General features: G+C 41.3%; 1 protein-coding gene and 2 long non-coding RNA genes across 5 annotated transcripts in view; all 3 read left to right on the forward strand.

Annotated features, from left to right (window-relative positions):
- Positions 1–14089, forward strand: part of LOC122015179 (serine carboxypeptidase II-3-like) — a 69331-nt gene that overhangs the window by 3632 nt on the left and 51610 nt on the right. The window contains exons 7-8 of one of the 3 annotated variants that reach the window (XM_042571935.1): positions 102–207; positions 438–683. The exons of 1 other annotated variant lie outside the window; for it this stretch is intronic. In XM_042571935.1, coding sequence (XP_042427869.1) covers positions 102–207; positions 438–584 — 253 coding nt within the window. In that variant the 3' untranslated portion in view covers positions 585–683. Of the gene's footprint in view, positions 1–101; positions 208–437; positions 684–14089 lie in introns of those variants that run through there. One more of the 3 variants, XM_042571938.1, reaches the window with a different exon arrangement.
- LOC122015183 lies at positions 2524–3724 on the forward strand. The gene is made up of 4 exons (XR_006120846.1): positions 2524–3033; positions 3157–3230; positions 3319–3408; positions 3675–3724. It is a non-coding gene; the product is annotated as an uncharacterized LOC122015183 (long non-coding RNA).
- LOC122015184 lies at positions 10412–10980 on the forward strand. Its single transcript, XR_006120847.1, has 3 exons — positions 10412–10671; positions 10795–10868; positions 10957–10980. It is a non-coding gene; the product is annotated as an uncharacterized LOC122015184 (long non-coding RNA).

Genomic DNA, 14089 nt, shown 5'->3' on the forward strand with positions numbered 1-14089 from the left:
TATTAGATCACGAGTGAAGTGTTTTTCGATCAAATTTTTTCCCTAAGTAAGATTTGGCTTGGTTCATCGTCATATATATATCCATGCTTGCAATTGTGCAGTGGTGACTTTGATGGAAGAGTTCCTGTTACTTCCACAAGATACTCTCTCAATAAGCTAAAGCTTAAATTGAAAGTTTCATGGAGAGCTTGGATGCTTAACAGTGAGGTAGACAACTATCTTGTTTTAAATCCTTACATAATAATACATACATATATTTTGTATTTAATTATCCTCGAATCCACCACTGATAGATAAAGAATTGAAACTGTTTACATTGATGATGAAGTTATTCTCCTCTGATACTTGTGTGTGCCAAAACTCTCTTCATTGCTCAAACGATGACGACGACTTCTAGACCGACATTAATTTTAATGTTTTTTATTATGAATATGTAGGTCGGGGGATACACTGTAGTGTATGATCATAATTTGACATTTGCCACTGTTCGAGGAGCCGGGCATGAGGTTCCAAGTTATCAACCAGCTCGAGCTCTGGAGATGATCAAGAGTTTTTTTCAAGGGCTGCATCTCCCGGTTGTCTAAGGGTTTCAACAGAGAATCAATCTATTTGTTGTTGTTGTTGTTGTTCATTGTGATCTTAATAGTTGAATGAAATCTAATCTATGCTTTTTTTAAATATTATCTCTGGCTCAAGTTATCATGATTTGACTTCAATTAATAATTTAGAAATTTCTTATTAAGTGGTTTAATTTTATGTAAATTTATCATTAACAGAATTAAGATGGCGTGATAGGTTAATAAAATGATTAGGCCAGCATTCTCCTTGTTTACATCCAGCATTCTTCATGTGTGGAACTCCACGGGTCATCTGAGATGGTTAGTGGTGACATGTTTGTCACAAGAGGTCGGGGAGTCGAACTGCAGGACTGTCGGGGCCTAAATCCTTGGACCCCGTATAACTCACCCCACCACCACTTGTCTTCTCAGCTACCGTGATTTACCTCCCTTGTGATGACCTGGGTCGGGTGCGACGAGAGCGCAAAGGACGAGTGATTTCGTCTTTTACCACATTCTTTAGGTGTGGAACCTGATTATCTTGGAATTTGGAAGAGAAACACTAAACATAATACGTGGGCAGTCTTACCCTTTTTTTTCTTGGTTGCGTTGTGGTAAATCGATAAATGCCAAAATATGATTAGCTAGAAAATGAATATAAAATATTCCATTTAATATATGCCATCTTAATTAATACATGCTAACTAAAAAATAATATAAAATATTTCATTTTATATGATTCTAATCATTTAGCATTAAATATTTGATTTTATTTTTCTTGGACAACATAATAAAAGTTAGTTTGCTTTTGCATTCTCCTTATTTACTTTTCTATTACACAACATTCAATTTGACTTCACTCACAGAAATCGAGAAATGATTTTTTCCCACTAAGAAGAACATGTAAGCAATCCTTTTACAAAATGTTAACCGAAATTTTTAACGCAACATAATTATAAATAAGCCACCATTGTTTACTGAATTTCCTTATCCTTAGGCAAAGAGTTCATAAGAATTAATTCATATCTTATAAACTAGGTTTTATTTGGAATTGAGGGATGAAGAAACACTACTTCTGAGTTTGTTTAACTTATTTTAAATTTTATGCTCAATTTAAATGTAAAGAAATTTCATTCTAATCTCTGTCCAGTGCCTTGGCAATTATCTTAACTTGATCCATGGTTACAATTGGGAGACAGAGAGATTCAGGATATTGAGGAAACTCATGAGGGTGACACACCTAACCTCGACTGCAAGGCCTTGCTAGCGTCGTCACCCAAAGTAAACGCCTCACAATTCTCTCCTTCCCGGAGCATGCAGATCTGCATTTTTTAGTCGGCTATCACTTAGGTGTGCGTGCTCCTGCTTGTTGTATACTGACCTCTTGCACCATTGAACTGCCATGTGGTATTCCTCCATGCTTCTCCTAATTTGCTCGTCAAAAGTGCCCTAGCATGTATCCTGCGCCGCCATCTCCAACAGCTCCACCCGCACGTTGGCCACCTTGTCGTAGGCCAGCATCGACCACATCTTGTTCTTTCTCGCATCCAACCCACCGACCATGAACACCTTCCCTGACCCGTAGTGGGGCTAGCATTAGCGCATCTGCTAGGCACTAGGTGCCACAGAGTAGGTAGTAGATGTGGACCTCGTCGGTGGGGTGAAGGGCGGACTTGTCCCATCTGCTAACCACCACCAGATCCCACCCAAGAACCGTGTTGAGGGGTGACTCATATTTGGATAAAGGTTAATATGAGGGATGTTATGAAAGAAAAATCTGTTAAGATTTTTCTTAATAAAATTCTATTAAGATTTTATATAACAGAATTTTGTTATGATTTTTCATAAAATACCGGAAAATAGGCGAATATTAATAAGGGAATTTTTCAGAATTTTTGGAAATTTTCCGGGAATTTTTCAGAGCTCGTATGGACGAGTTAACGGGGACAAAATGGGGCCCGGAAAAGCCTGTTTTGGCTACCCTATTTAAAAGAGGAAAAGTTGAATTTCTTAATTCCTTTTTCTTTATTTATTTTGTTTCTTCGGTTTTTATTTGTGTCGCCGTTCACCTCTTCTCCCCCGACACCAAGCCTTGCGCCCGACGCCTTCGAGCCCTAACCGCCGGAGCACTAACCGCCGGCCGCGACGGTTTCTTCCTCGCCGCCACCCACTTCCTCTTCTTCTCTTCTCTCCCAAGTGCCGGCAACATTTCCGCCCAGCCGTGCCCTAGAACGAGCGCCGGAGCCGATCCTTAGCCGCGTCGCTGCCACTCCTTCCCAATGCCTTCCTCTCCTCTGCCCGACGCCGACGACGCCAGGGAGTAGAGAGTCGACGATTGAGTGTCTTCTCTTCCCCCTGTGCTCGCATACCGCCGACCGGCCCATGCCCTAGCTTCACTGCCCGACGCTTACTTCGATCGCCGATGCCCTAGCCGAGCCCTGCTGAAGCTGTGCCCTTGCTCTGCCGCCGGCCACAGGTTCGTTTCATCACAGGTCTTAGACTCTGTGCCCTAACTGTGATTGGAATTAGATTGTGGTTCTGTTCTCAGATTTTGTTGTGGAGGAATTGATAAGTGTTTTGGATTTGGTTTATATGGCAGAATAGGGTTTTTAATCTGCTGCGGCTAAATTGGTTTTCTGATCAGTTGAGCGTCAACAGGAGCTTGGGATTTAGGTATGAAAAGTTGGGCTTCAATTTGATTCATCTTGAAATCTTGAGATGTTTATGCAGTGTATTAGCATAACATGTGTTGTTTGGGCAGTAACTTTGTGATCCCCAGCAGCGGTTCTGATCTTGTTTCGGCAGCCAACATCTTTGATTTTTGGATCAACAGTGATACATACGAATTGAGGTATTATGTAGGGCTTTGATTACATGATCATGTGTAGATTTGAATTAGGGTAATGGATCCTTGTTGTAGGTTGGGTTGGTTTAAAATTAATCTAATGGAACGATTAGGGTTAAGACAATTAACCCTAGTTAATTGTTAGATTTAATTTAGGTAGGCAAATGATTATGTGGATTAGGGTTTTCCCTAATTTAGTCTCGTGGATTTTCTTTAGCTATTTAAATTCTTATGAATTTTAGCTAAATAAAAATATATATTGATTGGTACAGGACTTTGATTCGAGACGGTGTCTCGACGAGGGATCTATTCCAGATTGGACTTTTCTTATCGGAGGCGGGTACTTTTGACTTCTGTCATTTGATATACATAGTAGTGAATTTAACAAGTTGCATTAATTATGTCCTTTATTTCTTTCGGTTAGTCACTACCCATTATCTGATATATGATTGATTGATTGCTTGATTTGCATCCCATGTATACTTTATTTGTTTATACATGCTTATAGGGGGTAGTGATATACCATGCTTCACCATGTTCAGGACCTAGGTTTTTATACCTTCTGTGTACCTTTGATTCGATATGGTTCGTTGACCTAGGGTGCACTTTTCTATATATATGGATTAGGTCAGGATGTTTATATGGTTATTGCCATGCATCATTTGCATGATTGCATGCTGTGCGATAGTCCGCTCCATTATTGTTGAGCACATCGCCAGTTACATGGATCTGCACACACCACCACTCATGGGTTAGTGGTCGATTCAGGCAGAGTGTGTTGCAGCAGGGACTCTGTTAGGCACCGTTGGTCCGCTCATGGGTAGTGTGACACAACGAGTTATCCGGCAGGGATTCCTCCCCGTCATCGTGTACCGGGAGTTGAGAGCATTGCGCTCCCCCATCTATGATTTGGGGTAGGAGGATAGGTGTACTCCGACAGCATCCCGTCCACTCAGTCACTCATCAGGAGTAGTGACGACAGAGTGCACGGTTGTCACAGCCCTACCCACTCGGCCTCACTATTATGTGAGATGATCGACTGGCGTCAGGGGTGACCAGGACGCATCATTGGCATCATATGCATGATGCATTTATTGCTTGTGTTTGTGTTTGCTGCATTTATATGCTGCATATTGTTTGGATACCTATGTTTGACATGCATACAGGACTTCCCTATCCCTCGGACTGTTTGACCTTATACTCAGGACCTGGTTAGTACAGTATTCTCCTGTTTACTTCAGATGCATTTTTATCTTTCTTATCAGGAGACTGTACGCATGATTGCTAGGTGTTGTTTCCTATTTTGTATATCAATTGTACCTGCTGAGTGTTGGACTCACCCTGCCTCCATTGTTGTTATTTTCAGGTTGATGCTGTCAGGAGGGAGTTTCAGTCGCTAGTCCCCACTGCACGTAGTGCTACTCCTCTGCTGGTTTTTGAGTAGTTGTTTTATTTTAGTTTTTCGTTATCAGACTTTGTTTTAGTTTTGTTTTGGACTTACATATGGATATTGTATGGAATCTTTCCGTTGGATGGACTTTTAGTATGATTTGGATTTACTCTACTACATGCCTGCCTGGACGGCAGAAGAGGTAAGAAAAAATCGGATTTTGGGCTTTACGAGTGTAGTTGAGTAGGGTTGATTTCGAGTCAGAGTATTACTATATTGTTTATTTTATTTACTGCGTGGTTGTGACAGCCAGAGGCTGAATACATATATATAGAAACTGCGTGGTGATTGATTTTATTTACTGCTATTATTCCAGCCGCCTGTGGCTGAGGTATATGAGATGTAGAAAGGTTTCAGATTGTCCACCATACAGGGGAGATGCTGCCGAAATTTTCTCGGACAGGGACCCCTCTGGGGGCGTGACAATTTAGTGGTATCAGAGCACAGGTATACGATATTTTGTTTTCATATTTTTGATATTTGGGATAACCTGATACCAATTTATTTACTTGGTATCAGAGCGCCAAGTTTGGCGATACTTGTTGGATTTTTGTATTTTGGATTTTCGGGATTTATCTGATACCAATTTATTGGTATCAAAGCAGGTTATGGATACCTGCTTTTGGTGTTCTGGATTTTTGGATGTCTATTTCGGTTTGTACGGATTTCCGTTATGGTTATGTTTCGGACTTCCGTTTCGGATTTAGATGGATTTCCGGCGATTTTCTCGTTCGGAATTTTGAGGTCAGAAGTTGGGGACTGGACAACGATGGAATATCTCCAGACGGCAAATAGGTATGATGTTTATTTTATGATAGTTAGGACATCTATTAGCACTTTATCTTTATTACCTGTCTGGTTGTTGTAGCCATATTACATGTGATGGGTTAGCCACTGATCTTGGTTGACCCTAATAGAGATCAAGGATTATACTCTGGTGATTTTTCATATCATACCATCAGTAGTTTTAGCTTCTGTTACTACTACTAGGAGATGGAGGCACATATCAGCATCTGCTATTGTTAGCTGGGTAATGGATGATACCTATATATATTCCTGTGGACTTAGCCAGTAGAGTTTTTATACTCGTATCTTTTGGATATTAGGGTATCCGATACGATGAAAATTGGTCATTGGAGAGTTATCATGTTTGATCATTGTTGAGAATGATTTGAGGTTGAGGGATATTGGGAGATCAGATATTGTGATGTGTTGATTTCTAATGATTTATGAGAGTAAATGTTATGTGGTTGTTTGATGATCTATTAGTGGATAACTATGTTGATGATCTATTATTTGGGTTGTTGTTGAGGGTATCATAGTGAGTGTCATGTATGATATTCACAGGTTTGATGTTTATAGTTGGTGATCAGATTATAAATTGGGTGCTAGAGAGTTTACGGTTGAATGTGCCTATGAGATTTTAATAAATCTGGTTGGTTATGGATAGTTAACAGGATGATATAAAAAAAAAAATTGATATATGCTTCCTCTGATATGGGACTATGTGGATAAATAATGATTGATGTTTTGGAATGCTAACTTGCCCTCATGGGGAGTAGAGATTTATTCATCTGATATAGTGTGGGCTGATGTTTTTGAGGATGAAGATGAGAGTGTCTTGATGTTCTTAAATTCTGATTTTTTTTCTTTTGGGTCGTACACATTTATACATATGATATTATGTGGTTGGATATACCTTAGTTGCTTGTGGAGGATTAAGGTATTCTTGATTAGTTAGTAGATGAATGATTTAGTTTTGTTGGTTGATCAGTAAAGGATTGCCATACTCTATTTTTAGAGGTTCGAACCTTTAGGTTATTTGTGCTTAGTTATGTATCTAGAGCACCTTTGAGTACATGTTTTGTACTGACGTGGGAAGGACTGATTTAGTCAGAAATCATTTTCAGCTTGGATAGTTTATAAAGGATCGATGTATCCTATTCCATGAAGACTTTGACCGTGGACTGTATATACCTGGTGGGATAACTTAGAGGGTGCGTTGGGTTATGTGACCCCGCTGGTGTAAGGAAGTGTAGAGCTAATTGCTTAACACTTATGGGATACAATCGCTACTAGTGTAAACTGGGAGAGTACATTTGGATTTATGATGATAAAATTTTCCCCATTAGATATAGTCTTGGTAGTGTATGACATTGACTGGCAATGTTATACCACGGTGTGTATATTTTTCTTGTCCGATACCAGTTCCTTTGAACCTAGAGCAGGGTTGTTACTGGATGATTAGGCTGCTTTATTTTGGGTTGCTTTTGATTAATGTATTCATGCTTGATACATATGCATGAATTTTGTTTAGATATACCGTAACCCATGAGTGTTGGTAGCATAAGGTTGGTCTCTTTGATTGAGCTGGTATGCTGATTTTGCATGTCTATGTTGGATGTATATTATGATTGTTATGTGTTGTAGGAGTCCTGTGGTAGACTGTCCATTTGCAAGTAGTATATGTATCCATGTTCTGATATGGTTTGAAGGTTCCATGTGGATTATAGATATGTAGTTCGGTGTATGTATCTGGATGTATTATTGAAGATATCTTGTTGATTAAAACCGAGATGTAGTATAAGTACATCGGAGGTGTTTTGATGGAGGCATTTTGTCGATTTAATCTGAGTTGGGATATGTACATATGTGTTTGGTGTTGTATCTGAGGTAACTTTTTGATTATGTTTGATTTGTGAGTGCACCTGGGTTTAGGATGCTTTATTGGAAGTATATGTTGGTTATACTCTTGGCATAGGTGAAGATATGTCATGTGAGTGTTTTTTGAGGTGTATTGTTGATTTTACCTACATTGATTTTGCACACGTGTTCGGTATGTATTGTTGGAGGTATCATACTGAATATACCTGAGTTGTGAGTATGCTTGGTGTATAATAATTGGAGGATTTTGTTGATCATACATATGTTGTGTGAGCATGTGTGCTAGGTGTATACATTGGTAGCAGTATGATGATTCTACTTACACTGAATGCAGAATGTGGAGTGACTGCATTATGTCATTTGTTGAATTAACCCATCAACTAATTTTCCTATCAGTGGATGACCCACTAGGATGCTGATAGAGTTGATGATGGATTTGATTAGTTACTAGGTTGTTATATCCTAGGCTAACCACAGCGAATTGTGGTAGAGAGATCTTGTACAGTCTCTAGCTGGATAGTTAGGTGCCTTGGGGTACTTAGGTATTGTTTTGTGGTGGAGCGTTGCTCCCACATGTTTCGGATTGCTTGTAGCGGAGCATTGCTCCCATATCTATTGCAGATACATGTTATGGATTATTTGTAGTGGAGTGTTACTCCTACATATTGAGGATTTCTTGTGGTAGAGCGTTGCTCCCCCATATGTGGTATTTTCTGTGATGGAGCGTTGCTCTCACACTGGAGGATCTATGCTTAGGTGATTTTTATCGTTGGTGATCATATTTCATACTTATTGTCAGAGATCTTATGGATGGGAATGTCTGTGATACGGACATTATGTGTCTTGGTTTTTGCCATATAGGCTTACAGTGCCTTAGATGTTTTCAGAGACTGGATGATTTTGGTATTCCCAGGATGTTTGGATCGGTTTCCATTGTCTTTGTTGACGATGTTGTGATTTATTTTGGATCCACGGTGAGTCACGCACATCATCTTTGCATAGTTCTAGAGATGTTTCAATGGAAACGTCTAGATGTGAAGATCAGTAGTGCGTATTTTGATTGTCTTCTGTGAGATGTTTGAGACACACGGTCACTAGTAGGAGTGTACCGTGGTTCCACAGGAGATAGAGGTTGTTACCGTTGGGAGCAGCCGAAATCAGTGTAGGAGATCCGCAGTCTTTTGTGACTCGCAGGATATTACAGACCTTTCGTCGAGGGTTGCTTTCGCATAGCTATGCTACTTTCACGCGTAACCATGAAAGGCGTGAAGTTTACTTGGACTGAGGATTGCAAGACCAGCTTCTAGGAGCTAAAGCGGAGACTAGTGTCGGCTTTGATTTTTGGTTTTTACCTTCGGAAGAGGACGAATTTGTCCTCTACACCGACGCGTCTCTACAGGGTATGGGTGCTGTTCTGGTGCAGCATGTTAGAGTATTCTTATATGCTTCTCGATAGTTGAGGGAGCCTGAGAAGAAAATACTCAGTTCATGATCTGGAGTTGGCCGCTATTATTTTTGCCCTGAAGATTTGGCGGCAGTATCTGTATGATATTACATTGAGATTCTCACTGACCATCGGAGTCTCAAATATCTGTTCACTCAGAAGGAACGTAATCTTCGACCGAGGAGATAGATGGAGTCCTGAAGGATTATGATTGTACCATTAGCTATCACCTGGGAAAAGCTAATGTGGTTACCGATGCACTTAGCTAGAGGTTCAGAGGGACTTTAGCTTGCCACCGAGTTGTGGTCACAAATTTGATTCAGGATTTCTCTGTGTTAGACCTTGAGGAGCAGGGACAGACCGAGCAGGGTAGTCTCGTTACCATAATTGCTCAGTCGTCGATCAGGATGAGAATCCGAGAAGCCTAGTTGTTGGGACCTCATAGAGCTTAGCGAGGCAGAGTGGTCCTTACTATCGGACAGAGGATGACAGAGGCATAAGACTGCTGGAAGTGTTATACTGACCGGAGTCGGAGACTCTTAGAGTTCTCCATTTACGACCATGTATTTTTACGAGTTTCACTCATGAAAGGGGTGAAGAGATTGGCCTCAAAGGTAAGCTAACTCCGCGATATATTGGACTTTTCCAGATCTCGGAAAGGATTAGAGCGATAGCTTACCGGTTGGCACTATTGCCGTTTTTGGCAGGCGTTCACGATGTATTCCACGTATCTATGCTGAGGAGATACGTACCTGACCCGATACATGTGCTGACAGATATCTCAGTTCCCGTTTAGCCTGACGTCACTTGTGAGGTGATTCCGGTATGGATTATAGATCGGAAAGAGCGTCAATTGCGGAACAAGACTATCCGGCTGGTTAAAATCGGATGGCAGCATCATTCGGATGAGGAGGTTACTTGGGAGCTCGAGGATACGATCCGAGCTCAATATCCCCATCTTTTCACTTGAGGTATGTGATTTATTTGCCGTTCAGCATATATACTCTATATATGTTGTTAGTACTTGCTGATGGTAGATAACGAAATTTGGGGACCAAATTTTTATTAGTGGGGGAGAATGTAAAATACCGGAAAATAGGCGAATATTAATAAGGGAATTTTTCGGAATTTTTGGAAATTTTCCGGGAATTTTTCAGAGCTCATATGGACGAGTTAACGGGGACAAAATGGGGCCCGGAAAAGCCTGTTTTGGCTACCCTATTTAAAAAAGGAAAAGTTGAATTTCTTAATTCCTTTTTCTTTATTTATTTTGTTTCTTCGATTTTTATTTGTGTCGCCGTTCACCTCTTCTCCCCCGACACCAAGCCTTGCGCCCGACGCCTCCGAGCCCTAACCGCCGGAGCACTAACCGCCGGCCGCGACGGTTTCTTCCTCGCCGCCACCCACTTCCTCTTCTTCTCTTCTCTCCCAAGTGCGGCAACATTTCCGCCCAGCCGTGCCCTAGAACGAGCGCCGGAGCCGATCCTTAGCCGCGTCGCTGCCACTCCTTCCCGATGCCTTCCTCTCCTCTGCCCGACGCCGACGACGCCAGGGAGTAGAGAGTCGACGATTGAGTGTCTTCTCTTCCCCCTGTGCTCGCATACCGCCGACCGGCCCATGCCCTAGCTTCACTGCCCGACGCTTACTTCGATCGCCGATGCCCTAGCCGAGCCCTGCTGAAGCTGTGCCCTTGCTCTGCCGCCGGCCACAGGTTCGTTTCATCACAGGTCTTAGACTCTGTGCCCTAACTGTGATTGGAATTAGATTGTGGTTCTGTTCTCAGATTTTGTTGTGGAGGAATTGATAAGTGTTTTGGATTTGGTTTATATGGCAGAATAGGGTTTTTAATCTGCTGCGGCTAAATTGGTTTTCTGATCAGTTGAGCGTCAACAGGAGCTTGGGATTTAGGTATGAAAAGTTGGGCTTCAATTTGATTCATCTTGAAATCTTGAGATGTTTATGCAGTGTATTAGCATAACATGTGTTGTTTGGGCAGTAACTTTGTGATCCCCAGCAGCGGTTATGATCTTGTTTCGGCAGCCAACATCTTTGATTTTTGGATCAACAATGATACATACGAATTGAGGTATTATGTAGGGCTTTGATTACATGATCATGTGTAGATTTGAATTAGGGTAATGGATCCTTGTTGTAGGTTGGGTTGGTTTAAAATTAATCTAATGGAACGATTAGGGTTAAGACAATTAACCCTAGTTAATTGTTAGATTTAATTTAGGTAGGCAAATGATTATGTGGATTAGGGTTTTCCCTAATTTAGTCTCGTGGATTTTCTTTAGCTATTTAAATTCTTATGAATTTTAGCTAAATAAAAATATATATTGATTGGTACAGGACTTTGATTCGAGACGGTGTCTCGACGAGGGATCTATTCCAGATTGGACTTTTCTTATCGGAGGCGGGTACTTTTGACTTCTGTCATTTGATATACATAGTAGTGAATTTAACAAGTTGCATTAATTATGTCCTTTATTTCTTTCGGTTAGTCACTACCCATTATCTGATATATGATTGATTGATTGCTTGATTTGCATCCCATGTATACTTTATTTGTTTATACATGCTTATAGAGGTAGTGATATACCATGCTTCACCATGTTCGGGACCTAGGTTTTATACCTTCGTGTACCTTTGATTTGGTTCGTTGACCTAGGGTGCACTTTTTATATATATGGATTAGGTCGGGATGTTTTATGGTTATTGCCATGCACCATTTGCATGATTGCATGCTGTGCGATAGTCCGCTCCATTATTGTTGAGCACATCGCCAGTTACATGGATCTGCACACACCACCACTCATGGGTTAGTGGTCGATTCAGGCAGTGTGTGTTGCAGCAGGGACTTTGTTTGGCTCCGTTGGTCCGCTCATGGGTAGCGTGATGCAACGGGTTAGCCTGCAGGGATTCCTCCCCGTCATCGTGTACCGATAGTTGAGAGCATTGCGCTCCCCCATTTATGATTTGGGATAGGAGGATAGGTGTACTCTGACAGCATCCCGTCCACTCGGTCACTCATCAGGAGTAGTGACGACAGAGTGCACGGTTGTCACAGCCCTACCCACTCGGCCTCACTATTGTATGTGAGATGATCGACTGGCGTCAGGGGTGACCAGGACGCATCATTGGCATCATATGCATGATGCATTTATTGCTTGTGTTTGTGTTTGCTGCATTTATATGCTGCATATTATTTGGATACCTATGTTTGACATGCATACAGGATTTCCTTATCCCTCGGACTGTTTGACCTTATACTCAGGACCTGGTTAGTACAGTATTCTCCTGTTTACTTCAGATGCATTTTTATCTTTCTTATCAGGAGACTGTACGCATGATTAGTGCTAGGTGTTGTTTCCCTAGTTTGTATATCAATTGTACCTGCTGAGTGTTGGACTCACCCCGCCTCCATTGTTGTTATTTTCAGGTTGATGCTGTCAGGAGGGAGTTCCAGTCGCTAGTCCCCACTGCACGTAGTGCTACTCCTCTGCTGGTTTTTGAGTAGTTGTTTTATTTTAGTTTTTCGTTATCAGACTTTGTTTTAGTTTTGTTTTGGACTTACATATGGATATTGTATGGAATCTTTCCGTTGGATGGACTTTTAGTATGATTTGGATTTACTCTACTACATGCCTGCCTGGACGGCAGAAGAGGTAAGAAAAAATCGGATTTTGGGCTTTACGAGTGTAGTTGAGTAGGGTTGATTTCGAGTCAGAGTATTACTATGTTGTTTATTTTATTTACTGCGTGGTTGTGACAGCCAGAGGCTGAATACATATATATAGAAACTGCGTGGTGATTGATTTTATTTACTGCTATTATTCCAGCCGCCTGTGGCTGAGGTATATGAGATGTAGAAAGGTTTCAGATTGTCCACCATACAGGGGAGATGCTGCCGAAATTTTCTCGGACAGGGACTCCTCTGGGGGCGTGACAATTTTGTTATGATTTTTCATAACAAAATTCTGTCACGATTTTATCGGGTCTGGGGTTTAACATTATTTATAAGGATTATTGTAAGCGTATTATACAACAACAAACACAAAAATCATTAGATGTGATTCTCTTTTGTAGAGAGAATTCTAATAAAGCTTCGGCCATTTTTATGGAGTAGGCACGTCGCCGAACCACGATAACTTTTCTTCTTTCTCTTCTTCTTCTCCTTCCTCGTGTTTGCTTTTCTTTTGTGCGTCTTTGTCTTGTTGTTCCGCGCGATCTCTTTTCTCTCTTCCTCTTCTTCTGCGGTTTAGAGGTTGAGAGGTGTTGCCCCCTTCTTTGCGCAACAATTGGTATCAGAGCTACAGGTTTTTGGCGGATTTCTTCAACATGCCAGGGACAACTTATGCAAATTTTGATATAGTGAAGTTTGACGGAACCGGAAACTTTGGATTATGGCAAAGAAGGGTCAAGGACTTGTTGGTGCAACAAGGTTTGGTGAAGACGCTAGGAGAAAGAAAACCAGAAAGCATGGAGAGATCAGATTGGGAAGAACTTCAGGCAAAGGCAGTAGCAACAATCAGGTTTTGTCTTACGAATGACGTGATGTACCATGTCATGGACGACGAGTCACCGGTGGCAGTTCGGCAAAAATTGGAAAGTCGGTACGTGTCAAAGTCATTGACAGAAAAGCTGTATTTAAAGCAGAAATTATTCGGGCTGAAGATGACAGAAGGAACTGATCTGAGCCAACACATCAACGTATTCAACCAGATTGTAAGTGATCTGAAGCAGGTTGATGTGAAGATCGAAGACGAAGACAAGGCGCTGATGTTGATAGGGACTACAGTTGTAAGTGGAGTCGCCTCGATGGGGTCTAAATTAGATAGTACGGTCTTGTGGCATATGTGGCTAGGGCATATGGGTGAACGTGGGATGCTAGAACTTCACAAGAGAGGTTTGTTGAAGGGTGTCAAGACGTGCAAGCTTGAATTCTGTAAATTTTGTGTTCTTGGGAAGCATAGCAAAGTGCAATTTAAGATGGCAACAAACAAGATGGAGGGGATTCTGGACTACGTACATACGGATCACTAGGGACCAGCCAGTGTAGCATCATGTGGAGGACACTTGTATTTTGTGAGTTTTACTGATGATTTCTCATGAAAGGTCTGGGTATA

The sequence above is a fragment of the Zingiber officinale genome, chromosome 8B (assembly GCF_018446385.1).
Source record: "Zingiber officinale cultivar Zhangliang chromosome 8B, Zo_v1.1, whole genome shotgun sequence".
In the NCBI taxonomy this organism is placed as follows: Eukaryota; Viridiplantae; Streptophyta; class Magnoliopsida; order Zingiberales; family Zingiberaceae; genus Zingiber; species Zingiber officinale.